Source organism: Orbicella faveolata, unplaced genomic scaffold (genome assembly GCF_042242905.1).
Source record: "Orbicella faveolata isolate gen_17 unplaced genomic scaffold, um_ofav_v1 contig_24, whole genome shotgun sequence".
Lineage (NCBI taxonomy): Eukaryota > Metazoa > Cnidaria > Anthozoa > Scleractinia > Merulinidae > Orbicella > Orbicella faveolata.
The window spans coordinates 3,901,543-3,913,892 of NW_028301552.1; the positions used below are offsets into that span (position 1 = coordinate 3,901,543).

The 12,350-nt window shown below is 37.3% G+C and overlaps 2 protein-coding genes across 4 annotated transcripts; one reads left to right on the plus strand and one right to left on the minus strand.

Annotated features, from left to right (window-relative positions):
• Positions 1-784: 784 nt before the first annotated feature.
• Positions 785-5,623, minus strand: LOC110042448 (N-alpha-acetyltransferase 80-like). Its single transcript, XM_020747824.2, has 5 exons — positions 5,464-5,623; positions 4,613-4,758; positions 2,179-2,254; positions 1,970-2,096; positions 785-1,454 (listed from the first exon to the last, which is right to left on the minus strand). The coding sequence occupies exons 1-5, from the start codon at positions 5,583-5,585 to the stop codon at positions 1,071-1,073; spliced, it is 855 nt and encodes a 284-aa protein (XP_020603483.2). The 5' UTR covers positions 5,586-5,623; the 3' UTR covers positions 785-1,070.
• A 30-nt stretch (positions 5,624-5,653) lies between these two features.
• Positions 5,654-11,856, plus strand: LOC110042447 (damage-control phosphatase 1-like). 3 transcript variants are annotated; one of them, XM_020747821.2, is made up of 6 exons: positions 5,699-5,771; positions 6,668-6,744; positions 7,321-7,426; positions 8,029-8,267; positions 9,315-9,486; positions 10,067-11,856. In XM_020747821.2, exons 2-6 carry the CDS (start codon positions 6,692-6,694, stop codon positions 10,817-10,819), a joined length of 1,323 nt encoding a protein of 440 aa, XP_020603480.2. In that variant the 5' UTR covers positions 5,699-5,771; positions 6,668-6,691; the 3' UTR covers positions 10,820-11,856. The 3 variants fall into 3 exon arrangements, with proteins under 3 accessions (XP_020603482.2, XP_020603480.2, XP_089147675.1); XM_020747823.2 differs by lacking the exon at positions 6,668-6,744 and having other exon boundaries at positions 5,654-5,771; XM_089291549.1 differs by lacking the exon at positions 5,699-5,771 and having other exon boundaries at positions 6,668-6,870.
• The last annotated feature ends 494 nt before the right edge of the window (positions 11,857-12,350 follow it).

Genomic DNA, 12,350 nt, shown 5'->3' on the forward strand with positions numbered 1-12,350 from the left:
GGGGAAATTGAAGTTTACTTTCAATTCATCCCGTGTTCTTCCATAAATAGAAGGGAAAAATTGCGGAATATGACACATTTCTATTTTAAAAAACGTTTTAAAACTCATCTCTACAACTCAGCAAATGTTTTCATCGATTCACCGATGCGTGCGTGCATGAGCGGGTGCCAAGCGTGCTCGCCAACTTGCGCAATCTTCTACATCCGGTCACAGGTGACCCAAGCGTAATATAAGAGTTTGTATGGAGAACTGTGGATAAAATATAATAGTTTGTATAGAGATCAGGAGTTGACATTAAATTCGTTCACTGTAAGGGTAATTAACTGAATACAGATTCTTGAACATTCAGTGGTGTCATTTTTTCTCATCCTGGAGAGTTTAAACGAGATTTGAGCGCATTTTGTGAAAAATTTGCCCTACAGTGTTATAACAAGTGTCTCTTGTGACCTCTGGTCTGGTGATGTGATTCAGCGCCAGGGACGTCTCGGGGTCTTTAATCGTTAATCTTTCAACCTAGAATCAAGAATCCCTCAAGCGTAATGTAAGGAATGGGAGAAAAGAAGATGCAATTGTTTGTTTCTTTTTTTTTTTCATTCGTGAAAAATTAGTGTTATGCCATTGTATTTCCAGCAAGGACAAAATTTCTAGTAAAGCATGATCAATATAATCGATTCTTATCAATATAATCAATATAATGAAATTATTAACTGATCAAAGAAAAATTGCCATCAAAACTTATAAAACACTCAGCTGTGAAGGGGTTGAATATTGAAATAACAGCAACTGGATTCAAAACTTTATTATGATTTTTGTAACAACTGTGTTCCTTTTCTTGTTGCTTTACACACGATTCCACAGCTTAAAAATTCTTGTTTGTAAATATTCATTAATCATTATCTTATAATAGCAGACAATGAAAAGGGGCATCCTGACTGGTTTCCTCTGTAGTCCGAATTTTGCTATATAGACCCAAGATGAAACTCTCTCAAAATAAGTTTCTGTCTAACTTCCTTATTGGGACCTGCCCAATTTATTAACATAGTGCAATATATTTTCATAATTTTTACAACTCAGTGGTTGTCATGTTGCATTTCTTTCATCATCCAGACTGGATTAGTCAAAATTGATCTAATTTGACTGGTTGGAGGTTTTAGTGCAGGAGGGGGTGGGGGTGGGGGTGGAGGTGGGGTTGGTGGTAGTGGAGAAGCAGTGGCTTCTCCCAGTAGTAATGATGAGTTGTTACACATTTCTCCTTGTTTATCAGGGTCATTCAGACCAGTGTTTATCTTTTGGTTGTGAACAATTGATCTTCCCTCTTGTCGAGCAATTGTATCGTCAGATAGTTCTTGATTATTTATCACAGAATTTCCAGAACTAGAGTCAACAAATTTGCCTTCCTCTCGCTCTTCAATTTGAGGTTCTCTCTCACCAAACTGCCCTTGCAATAGTGCAAGCTGTAAAAAAGAAATAATAATTAAAGGACCCAAAGTCACAGGCAACAAGACTTACAAAAATTGGCATTCAAAAATTATGAGCCAAGTGTTCCTTCAGACTTAGAGCTTTTCCCTATTTCTGTAGCCTGAAGCAACCAGGAATATTTATATCCCCCCCTGGATGGGATGCTAGTGCATCGCAGGGTTACCCCCAGCATTAAATTTGCCAGTACTTATCTGTACACCTGGGTGGAGAAAGACACTGAGAGAAAAGTGTCTTGAACCCAGACCGCTTGATCCGGAGTCAAGCATACTAACTATGAGGCAACCACACCCCCACAAAAAAAAACTTCAAAAAGTACTAGATCAATCACATTGCAATGTTTATGCAGAAAAACAAATTGGCTCCATCTCTAAGCACCCCCCACAAATAGGCATCCACCCTTAAGCTAAGAAGGGCACTAAATTGAACCATTATCTGGCAAATAAAACATAATATTATGCCGGTTCAATTGTTGAAGTTTACAGTACAATACCTGGGAGCTGGTAAATAGACTTGATCTTGCTTTCACTGAGGAGACTTGAGAACAGCATTGATAACCAAGGTGTTTATAAAACTCATACTTTTCAAAAGTTGTGAGATAGATGGCCGTGCATCCCAACCTGAAACACCAGAATTAAAACTGATCATTTTAAATCAAAATTTGAACAGCCAGGTGTCAAAAAATGCCTGTATATGACTTACTGTGATGCATATTTTTCTGTCAGCTGCATAAGCTTTTTTCCAAGGCCATGTCCTCTGAGTGTCTTTTCTATAAGAACTAGCCAAGAAAAAAATGAAAATGGTTGAGTTAAATTGGGTTTTGTAATCAACTACAAATTTATAGACTGAAGTGTTCAATTAAAAGTGGGATTAATAAGCCATTTTTGTATTCTTGGTATTGGATTGGAACTAACTTGCAATGGGGGCTCATGCGAAGGAATATCATTAAAAAGCATTTGAAAAGACTCCCCCGATTAGCCTCAGTTGCAAGCTATCCCCAGTCCAATACAGAGAATACGGAAATTGTATATTGGGATTAGTTATCAAATGAGATGCAAGCCCCCAAAAAATTACTTGTTTGATTACAGAGACATTAAACTGTTGAATTCCAAAATGAATAAGTTTATTTATAAACAAATAGGGGGTAGTCAGAAATATGCTACTAGGCCACTTCAGTTCACTGCTCTGGCTAGATCTGTGGGTAGATTGCAAGCTTCCATATTACTTGAATTCAAAATATTGGTTTTTATCGAGTTATTAAGCCTAGATCAGAGCAAGGGAAAAATAATAACCAAAGGTCAGACTGGATTTTGTGCACCATAGTTTTTAATTTTTAGGTGCCTCAAGTTTTAATTTGTTGCCTTTAAGTATAAGAAACATTAATTCTAGAGTTTTATTTAGGAAAACCTTGGACAATTATTACTTGTAATTTCTATTATAGTTTTACAGTGCGTTTACTGAAACCAGGGCAACCCAGACAATGAAAACCAATCTGATGGCAGAACTGAAACAATAGATTCCAACATTTTCAAATCCACCCAATCAAATGTCCGGTACAAAACAATGAAATCTAAACTTGTTCTTTGTGATGCTTACGCAACTACGGTGTCTGTTAATAAATTGTCAAGCTCAAGCCATTAGTACTTTCGCGTTACAAAATATTGTATTACTTTACTTTAGATTTTACATTTACAAGCATGATAAACTCATTACATTGACTGTTTTCTGGCTGTGAACATATGGCCACACAAAATATATTTTTTACAGTTGTTGTTTAAAATTGTCGAATAATAGATTTTGACATTTCTTACAAAGTAAATTCTGCTCCTGCTGTCTGTGCGTGTTTCTGTTTTTACACACCTTTCGGTTAACCACCACGTCGTTCTCGAAAAAACCATCATGTTTACTGTCTCAGGAGCTCCACATTTCAGAGTTTTAGCTCCCTTTCTGGGTTATCAGTGTATTGCAATAACATCTTCATAAAAATTCAAACAAGTCTTTTTTCTGCATTGTACTATCAAAGCCTCAGCTTGTAAAATCACTCAAGCAAAAACAAAAGACGGACACATAGGAACCTCCCCTTGATGGAAAAATCGAAGATATTTCGAACAAAGAATTCATTTTTGTATCAGGTTAACTTTTCAATTCTCCTGCTTGAAGTTTGCTTTCAGCTCCTTTCAGCTACATCGAGAATAATCCCTTTCCAATTCGTACATTTTGAACCTGCATTCATTTGAAACTGCTCAGAGACCATTTGAAGGGTTTCTTTCAAACAGCCGCAACAATATTCACACAACACACTTTGTTGGCAATATATATTTACAAGTTACACTCTTACGCAGCTTTTATTTCCATTTATTTTCTAAACCAACCAACGACCCCATAGAAAGTGTAGCATATAATTCTTCTTGAACCCGCAAGCACGCAAAACTACTAACGGTTTGAGCTTGGCAATTTATTATGCAACATCGCAATTGCATAAGCATCAAAACAAACAAGTTGAGATGTCATTATCTTGCATCGAACATTTGATTGGCTGGAATTGAAAATGGGACATTTGATTGGCTGGAATTGAAAATGGGACATTTGATTGGCTGGAATTGAAAATGGGACATTTGATTGGCTGGATTTGAAAATGTTGGAATCTATTGTTTCAGTTCTGCCATCTGATTGGTTTTCATTGTCTGGGTGGCCCTGGTTTCAGTAAATGCACTGTAACAACATTTAACTTAACGTATTTTTGCCTTAATACAGTATGTATCTTCTTTTATATATGTCAATAATTCTTATTTATTGGTTTTTAATTCTTAGTCAGCAGGACCCCATGGATAACAGTACTTTGTACTGAAGGGTTATCTTGGATAAATATTTGATTATTATTATAATTAATTGTTCATTACTGATGTTCTCTTTTTGTTTTGGAGAGCAGTCCATGTGTTAAATCAAGGTACCTCTATGTTCCTCCAAGCAGTAAGAATGGCAAAAAAGTTTTACAGGCTCACATTCAGGTTCAAGTTTTGACCATCTCCCAGGAGTGAATTGACTTTTATACTGTGCCAAAGACTAAAAAACCTGCTAAACCACCCCTGCTCCTTCTTCCCACCTCAAAAGTAATCCCTTATTTTTCAATCCTCACCACATGTCAAAAACACTGCCTCTGGTTTTCCAAGAACCTGGTTAAGTCTGCTGTGACCAATGACTCTTGTATGGTCTTGGTCATCTTTTTGTAAGAGTATGAGTGAGCAGGGAAGGTCATCAGTACCTTCAGCCAAGTATTGAAATCTGAAGTAAAGAAACACATTTATTTAATAAACATATTAAATTAGCAGAATTATATATCTATCAAACAGCGACATCAACATCCCCATGAGGCATAACCCAGGCATTCGACAAGTTGATGACCCTCGGGAGGCAGGAATTTGACATGGTTATTGTAGTGGCAAATTTCACACCACATAACACAGGTGGTGGGGGATTTGAACAACTTAACTAGAAACCACAATTCTTTGAAGCACTGTGGTTCAAAACAGGGCCTTCAAAAGTTTTGTGGTATGTTTGAACTCAACTGAATGTAAACACAAAGTTTTGCTTGTGATGATTAAACACTTGATTTTTTTCCTAAATTAGAACATATATAAAACTAACCTGGGACATAGTAGGTTCAAAGTGGGTGTTCGCTTGTGTATTTTTTCTCTTTTTTTTGCATTCATTTTGTATTTTATTTCCCGGGCTATTGATTGCCTATTATGGCCTGACCACCAGTTTTGGTCAGGGGAATAAAATTTTTATCATAATTATCTAAAAATTCAGAATATCAAATACCCAGAGGAGTTGCCCGGTGAGACTTCCCGTTAGGGTTGCCTGGTGGGGGGATGTTGATATATTATTAGGTCTTATTAGCAATCTCCATTGAACAATTGCACTGACAGAATGACATGAGTGGTCATAATTCAAACACAATGACAGATATCAAAAAAAAGTTTTCACCTCCCAGCAAGACTCTTCTTCCATTGAGAATTTAAAAGAATCGCCGTCTCTTCCAGGAATTCAGGATGCTTTCGCAGTGGAGCAAATGACAAATCTAATTTGCCTGTCATGTTCACTTCCATCCGCCATGTTGGATACCAGCACCCTAAATAGACTGGGAACTAGTCTTTGACACTAGTTCCCAGACCTATTTTGTCGAAGAAATTTTTTTTAGCGTGATTACACCGGCTTGGCCTTGGCGTATTAGAACCATAAATCATGTCTACAGTTGAAGAAAGACCAGAACCATTATCAGGAAAGGATGAAGGGTACGTTTGTTAGGCCTGGAATTCTTATGTACCAAGTTTCTTCTCGTTTGTACAATGATCTGAGTCAGTCAATGTCACGCACGGATTGGCACAGCTCAATAGAGGCTTTGTACGCTTGTTCATTGATACCCTCCTTATTCATGGAGATTTACAGTTGCATTTTGTCTAGAAGTGTTGATCAATGCAAAGTGAAGATAAGAATCTCAGGAAATCAAAACGCATTTATATTCTGTCAGTGGTGTACAACACACCTCAATACACTATCACGTGACCTAGATCCAAATATGGTTAGACACTACGAATCTGTGGAACATGGAAAAGGAGGCAGGAATTGAGAGAAATAGGGAACATTTTTTTATACATCACACAATACTTTGCAGTAGAAAAAGCACCAATAGGAGGGCTCCCTCCTCTCACCTACCCATTAGGGGGTCAGAATCCATTTCTTTGTTTGTCATAGCCCATGAGAAGGCTCTTATGCCTTGCAGCACTAGCAGTGAAACATTAACATGATTCCTTAGTCTTGCATTGCGCATCCTTACTGCGCAAGATTTTCACGTCATTAATACGTGCACACGAGCACGTGCGTGTACAAAACGTAAGAGATTTCCCTCAAACTAAGCTTGATAGCGAAATAAATACTCCTTTTCTCTTAAATGAGCAAGGTGACCACCACTTTTTATTTCATAATTTCAATGAGAACAATATCCTCAATAACTGAGAAAAAAATTAGCAGAAATCTATGGCTACTCTTTTGGCAAATGAAATAAATACTACAGAGGGAGGCAATATATAACATAATACTACATCTGGAGGGAGCATTGTGGCATGAAAACAAGCACGGTGACCCCCTCTTTTTAATACATTTTTAATATCTCCTTGTCCTGTAACAACAGCATACCAAGTTTCATTGGAAATCTATGGCAGTTCTTTTACTAGGGAATCACCTTAAGAGGCTAATCAGTACTTACTGGTGAGTGAAGTGATCTGGCTTGCCTCTCCCAGCTTTGCCCCTCAAGCTGCAGCACATGAGAGCCCAGTCACAGGCTAGGGTTGTGACTGAATGGTGGCTTCCATTTAAAGTGTTGCACTCTACAAGGTACCATACTGATACGCCTGAAGTTATTCAAATCATATCAGGCTGCAAAAGTAGGACAAGTGTGAAAAAAGCACCATATGAAGAGTCCTTTTCTACTGGGATAATCATGCTAGGAGATTCAAGTGCCTCATATATGGGGCAGAACCCCCTAAATTAAAACAAAAATGACACATTATAACATACTGACTTGGCATCAGAATGCTGTAAATCCCATTTCCAAGGACCTCAATTTAAAAATTCTCCAGAGGAGGATGCCCCCCGATCCCTCTACAGGGGACTGCCTTCGGCAGTATGTATCTTGAACCCCCTTCTCTAAAATCCCGTGTCTGCCCCAGTTATATATGGGTCATATAAAGACCTACAGTATACTTTCATTTAGCTTCTGTTGCTTCTTTCCTGTGAGCATTTATGGTTTAGTATCTTGATTTACTTTTTCATTTTACCATTTAGGTCGTTTGCCTATCTAACAATTCGAGATAGACTGCCAGTCATTCTGACGAAAGTCATTGACTTGGTGCACCGAAGAGCTTCAGCATTCTTGGAGGAAAATCAACAGGTAAGAAATGAATGCAAGGTTGAGAGAGCTTCTTCGTCAAGCGTGGATCAATGGTGGATAAATGGTGATTGATTTCCGAAACAATGAACACTGATGGTGCAAGCTTCCAGAGGGGTCAGGGGCCATGCTCCACAAGAAATGTTTTGGATTTTAACTCCCTTAAGTCCCCTTTCCTAGGTTTCTGAGTCATTCTGAAAAATCTGACTGATTTCCGTAAAATGGTGGAAACCAGTATGCATCCGTGCCTGTTCATCATGGCTGTGTCAATGGTAAAAGCAAATTAAATTTACTCTCCCGTTCAAATTTTTCAACTGTTTTAAGACTATTAATTTTTGTGTGGATATCCCTTGTCAAGAGTGGCTATCTTTTTTAAAACAAAAACAGATACTAAATTGATGGGCAAGGAATTTGAAGCTCCAGCCTATCAAACACATGTACATCTCTTTTTCCCCTCTTTCCAATCTCTGATGAAGTACAAACCAAGTCCTGAATATCAAGACATAGAAGAATGTTCTATTTCTCGGCATATTATAAATGGTGCCAAGACAATTCCGCTGTGTATAAATTTTTTTAATGTGCATCCCATTTTATAACTCCATTAGGAACAAACTGAGGATAGTAAAATTGTCATTGCAAAGCTCTCTAAATTACGTTACGAGATGAAAACCAATAAGCCATTGATGCTGGTGGAAGATGATCGACCAGACGTGCAGATCTGGAATGACACCATCAATAACAGCAAGTCATTGGTTGATGAAAACAAAGTCGCATCCTTCACTGGAGCCTGGCTTGTTGTTGAATGCTACATGTATCGCAAGATTTATGAAGCACTGGCTTTGAGGTCAGTAAGGATTAAAGCATTGTTCAACCTGGATAAAGAACCCACATGACAACCAGTTAAGGCTGATGTGGCTTCCTCTCTTAATATTGTAATTTATTATTTAATATTCCTCACTGATTATAAACGCAGTTGTTGTAAGATGTAGTGAAGAGTTTGCTGTTGCACCAAGACAAAAATACCCTAGGGTCACTTTTATCTTGTCTTTTGGGTAATGTTCTGATATTAGGTGGCTCGATAGGCAAAAAATGGTCATATTTATTACAATTATTTGGACCATAAAACACTCAATAGATCCTTTGCTGTACAAAATTTACATTGAACGTCCTTTTAACTTTTTATGTTTAGAATCGCACTTGAATACCTTACATTCCTGAGGAACCACACCCAATATACTGACCACACCTATTTCGAGCTGGTCCAAAACTAGGTTTACGCCAAAGAAGATATCTCTACAGTGAAAAATGCTACACCCTTGAAATTTTGCTTGCAGAACAACAATACTCAGAGCTGTGCAACCTACCACTCTAAGCTCATCAGTGCACATATTTCAAGTTTTATCTTGCTGTAAAATAATTACTTGAAAATATGCATAATGGCTTCCAATTAAGTTCTTGTAACTCTCCACTTATTCACTGGAATCTCACCAAAGTGGTAGGTTGCACAGCTCTGTTAACTTCCAAAATACCCTGAAAATTTCAGGTTGTTATCTACTATAGTTTTGGAGAAATCACTTTTCTAAGCATGAAAAACAGTCAAAATGCAGGTATTGAGAAACAATGCTGGTTTCCATGGCAACCATTTGCAACGCTTCGGAAATGTTAAAATTTCTTGATTTAATCGAAGGGCATATAGCAAAAAACTAACTTTCCTTCAAAGTACACTAAGTAAACATGTTAAAAATGCTTTTTCCAAAAATATGAATTTTTTTACTTTTTTCCCTATCGGGCCTCCTTATAAAGATAATTTTGATGTTGATTTCTCATGGACAGTAGAGGGTTGTGGAATTTTATTTGTTTGTAACATAATATTATTCTCTTTTGTTCTCAGCAAGCACCATCAGAGTTTTGATCCTTTCCAGGAACAGAAGGAAGCATCTTTCAAAGGACTTGAGGAGTCTGCCATTTCCTTAGCACTGTTTCTTGATCATTCTGTAAAATATTCAGATTTTAGTGCCGGGAACAGTAAAAGTGTCAAGAGCATATTTGACACTTTGCTGCAGGTAGGAAGAGATTGTGTGAAATTTTTATCTTTACACCAAATCAAAGAATCACATTTTGGGAGTTTACACAAACCACATTACAATGGCCCTGCATGTGTGCTTTAGTCAAGTGCTTATTTATGCCTCTTCTGGAAAACAACTTAGAATACATGAAATGACCGAATTCAATATTTTTTGGTGAAAGTGAACCACAGCAACAAAATCTCTATATTACTGCAAAATTGGTTTAAACCATTGGTATAATATAACTAATGTTTAAAGCCTGCAAGCTGGATGACCTTCGTGTCAAACATGCAAGTGGTGAAGCGCAAGTTGGTGAGCATAGCAATCTTGAGGGAGGAGTCTAGGGAAGAGGCACCAATTCATGTAACTCGTTAGTGTTAACTTGGTGTTATCCTCTGTAAATATTGTTGTTATTATCATTATCATAATCATTATCATTATTATACCGCTCTCGCATGTGATCATCTCATGTGAGCCTGCTTGCAGGCTATAATGTCCAGGTAGTGATATGCTATTGACTGGAAACACTTTAATTATCTTTATTCTGCTAATTGATCTCATTAATCTCTCCTTGTAGTTTTGTTTGTGGGGAAACCGTTGTGACCTCTCTATCTCAAGTGGAGAAATCCTGACAAATCAAGGAGCTGGCCATACCTCACATCTTCAACACATGAAAGAAAACATTATTGTTGACAATTCCCAGGATGTCTGGGATGTGATTCATAATGCCAAAAACATCAGGATTGACTTTGTGTTAGACAACTCTGGCTTTGAACTTTTTACAGATTTGTGCTTTGCTGAATTCCTCTTGCATGCAAATTTTGCAAAAGAAATTCACCTTCACACAAAGGAAATCCCGTGGTTTGTTTCTGATGCTAGCAAGAAGGATGTACTTTGGATGGTTGAAGAGATGAGGTCTTCTTCAAACAAGTGCTTATCTCTTCTAGGTGATCACTGGTTTCAACGCTTCCAAGATGGATCTTTCATCTTACAAAGCCACCAGTTTTGGACGCTGGCTCAAGATTTTAGTGAAATGAAAAGCATTGCTCCTGATTTGTATGAGGAGCTGTCAGGAGCCAAAATAGTATTTTTCAAAGGTGACCTGAATTATCGCAAGTTGGTTGGCGATCGTAAGTGGCCTCGCACAACTCCTTTCAAAGATGCTCTCTGGGGATTCTTACCAGCACCCCTGTGTTCTTTAAGGACTCTCAAAGCAGATGTTCAAGTTGGCTTATCTCCTGGCCAGGATGCCCACCTGGAGGCTTTCAGGAAGGACTGGATGACATCAGGCAGTTACGCTGTTATCCAGTTTGCTCAACTCCCGAGTTAATGATTGTTGATAATAATAATTATTATTTAATTGCTAGCTAAGATAAATATTTAGCTTCGGGATTTCACTTTCCACATATGGAAATGAATCTTGATTGAGGTATATTTTCTACCCACGGAATTTTAGTCATGAATGTTGCACTTGACAATTTTCTCCTACATAGTAACCCATTTATTCTTCTGGGTAGACACCCTGAGGCACTGTGAAAATAATTAGTGTTTTGTCCAGGATTAAAACACAAAAACCTTAGAGGTTAGAGCACCTCCTCCCATCTAGAGTTATGGCAATATGAGCAAAAGAGAGAACAAGACATGCTGTGGAAACGCAAACCATAGACAAGTGTTGCCACGAAGAATTTGGTAGTGTTTCAAGACTAAAATACTCAACTAGTGCACTTCCCTTCATTTTTTCTGTCTCACGGATACTGTTCAGATATCGTAAAGAAGACTTTGATGTTGATTTCTCATGTACATTAGAGAGATGAGGTGTGGTAATCATTTTTGAGATAATTTAAAGGGGCACTGTCATGAGCATGACATTGAAAATTCAAAATTTACTAGATACACTTTTGTTGACGGAAACCTTAAAGCATAATGGTCAAGTTTTGTTTAAAATACTATATAAGTGTACTGAAGCCAAGAAAGGACTATAAATTATAATCTAGCAGGTCACATGACTGCACAAGGTTATGATGCAAATTTGTCGAACTTTCATAAGGTCTTGTGGAGAAGCAAAATATTATTTTCTATTATTTCCTACCCTATCTAATAATTTCTTTTACTCACATAGAATTAAATTACTGTATTTAAGTCAAACAGTTTTCAACTAATCATAATGTGTAGCATCACACTTATTTCATAGCGATGCATAGCTCAACTTTTAGCTATTTACTTCTAGTTTACAAGGTAGTCCATTTTGGTTTGTACTTATAGCTTTCAACAGTGAAAGGTATGAATCAGTTGTCATTTCCACAACAATATACATATACAATGGAAAAAGATTTATTATTCCAGTAATAAAAAATGTGGACTAAAGTATAGCTTTGTTTTGTTTGTTGAACATGCCAATAAACCCTTTGCACAATCCGGTCACATGGTACAAAATCACACATACTGGGATGCAAGTTGCACAGTGGGACTTCCAAAACAAAGGCAGGTCAAGGTGGACTGGTATGAGTTGCTTTGTTTTGGAAGTCCCACTGTGCAACTTGCGTCCCAGCATGTGTGAGTTTGTACCATGTAACCAGATCGTGCAAACACCAAGCTAACACTAACATCATTGAAACATTGTTTAGTTTTACTATCACTGATTTTCATTCTCAAATATATTGACCAATGTATTTTAATTTGTTGGTTGGGGTTATTATCAAAAGTGGAAGAAAGGGTGAAAGAACTGACAGTGAAACTTTGTTATTTATTTTCTTTTTAAATTATAGAGCTACCTGCATCAATGTGCATAAAAAAATAATATCAGTTATTCAATAGTATAATCACACAGTTGGTGAACTCTTGGCTATTACCTAATCAATGAT

Excerpts from the sequence above, each read along its gene's own strand:
- LOC110042448 (XM_020747824.2), bottom strand. The coding sequence starts at position 5,585 with ATGGAAGTGAACATGACAGGCAAATTAGATTTGTCATTTGCTCCACTG. Across the intron at positions 4,759-5,463 it reads AAGAAGAGTCTTGCTGGGAG|ATTTCAATACTTGGCTGAAG; the intron begins GTGAAAACTTTT and ends TCTTTACTTCAG. Across the intron at positions 2,255-4,612 it reads GGCAGTGTTTTTGACATGTG|TTCTTATAGAAAAGACACTC; the intron begins GTGAGGATTGAA and ends TTTCTTGGCTAG.
- LOC110042447 (XM_089291549.1), top strand. The coding sequence starts at position 6,800 with ATGAGAGCCCAGTCACAGGCTAGGGTTGTGACTGAATGGTGGCTTCCA. Across the intron at positions 6,871-7,320 it reads AAAGTGTTGCACTCTACAAG|GTCGTTTGCCTATCTAACAA; the intron begins GTACCATACTGA and ends TTTACCATTTAG. Across the intron at positions 8,268-9,314 it reads TATGAAGCACTGGCTTTGAG|CAAGCACCATCAGAGTTTTG; the intron begins GTCAGTAAGGAT and ends TTTTGTTCTCAG.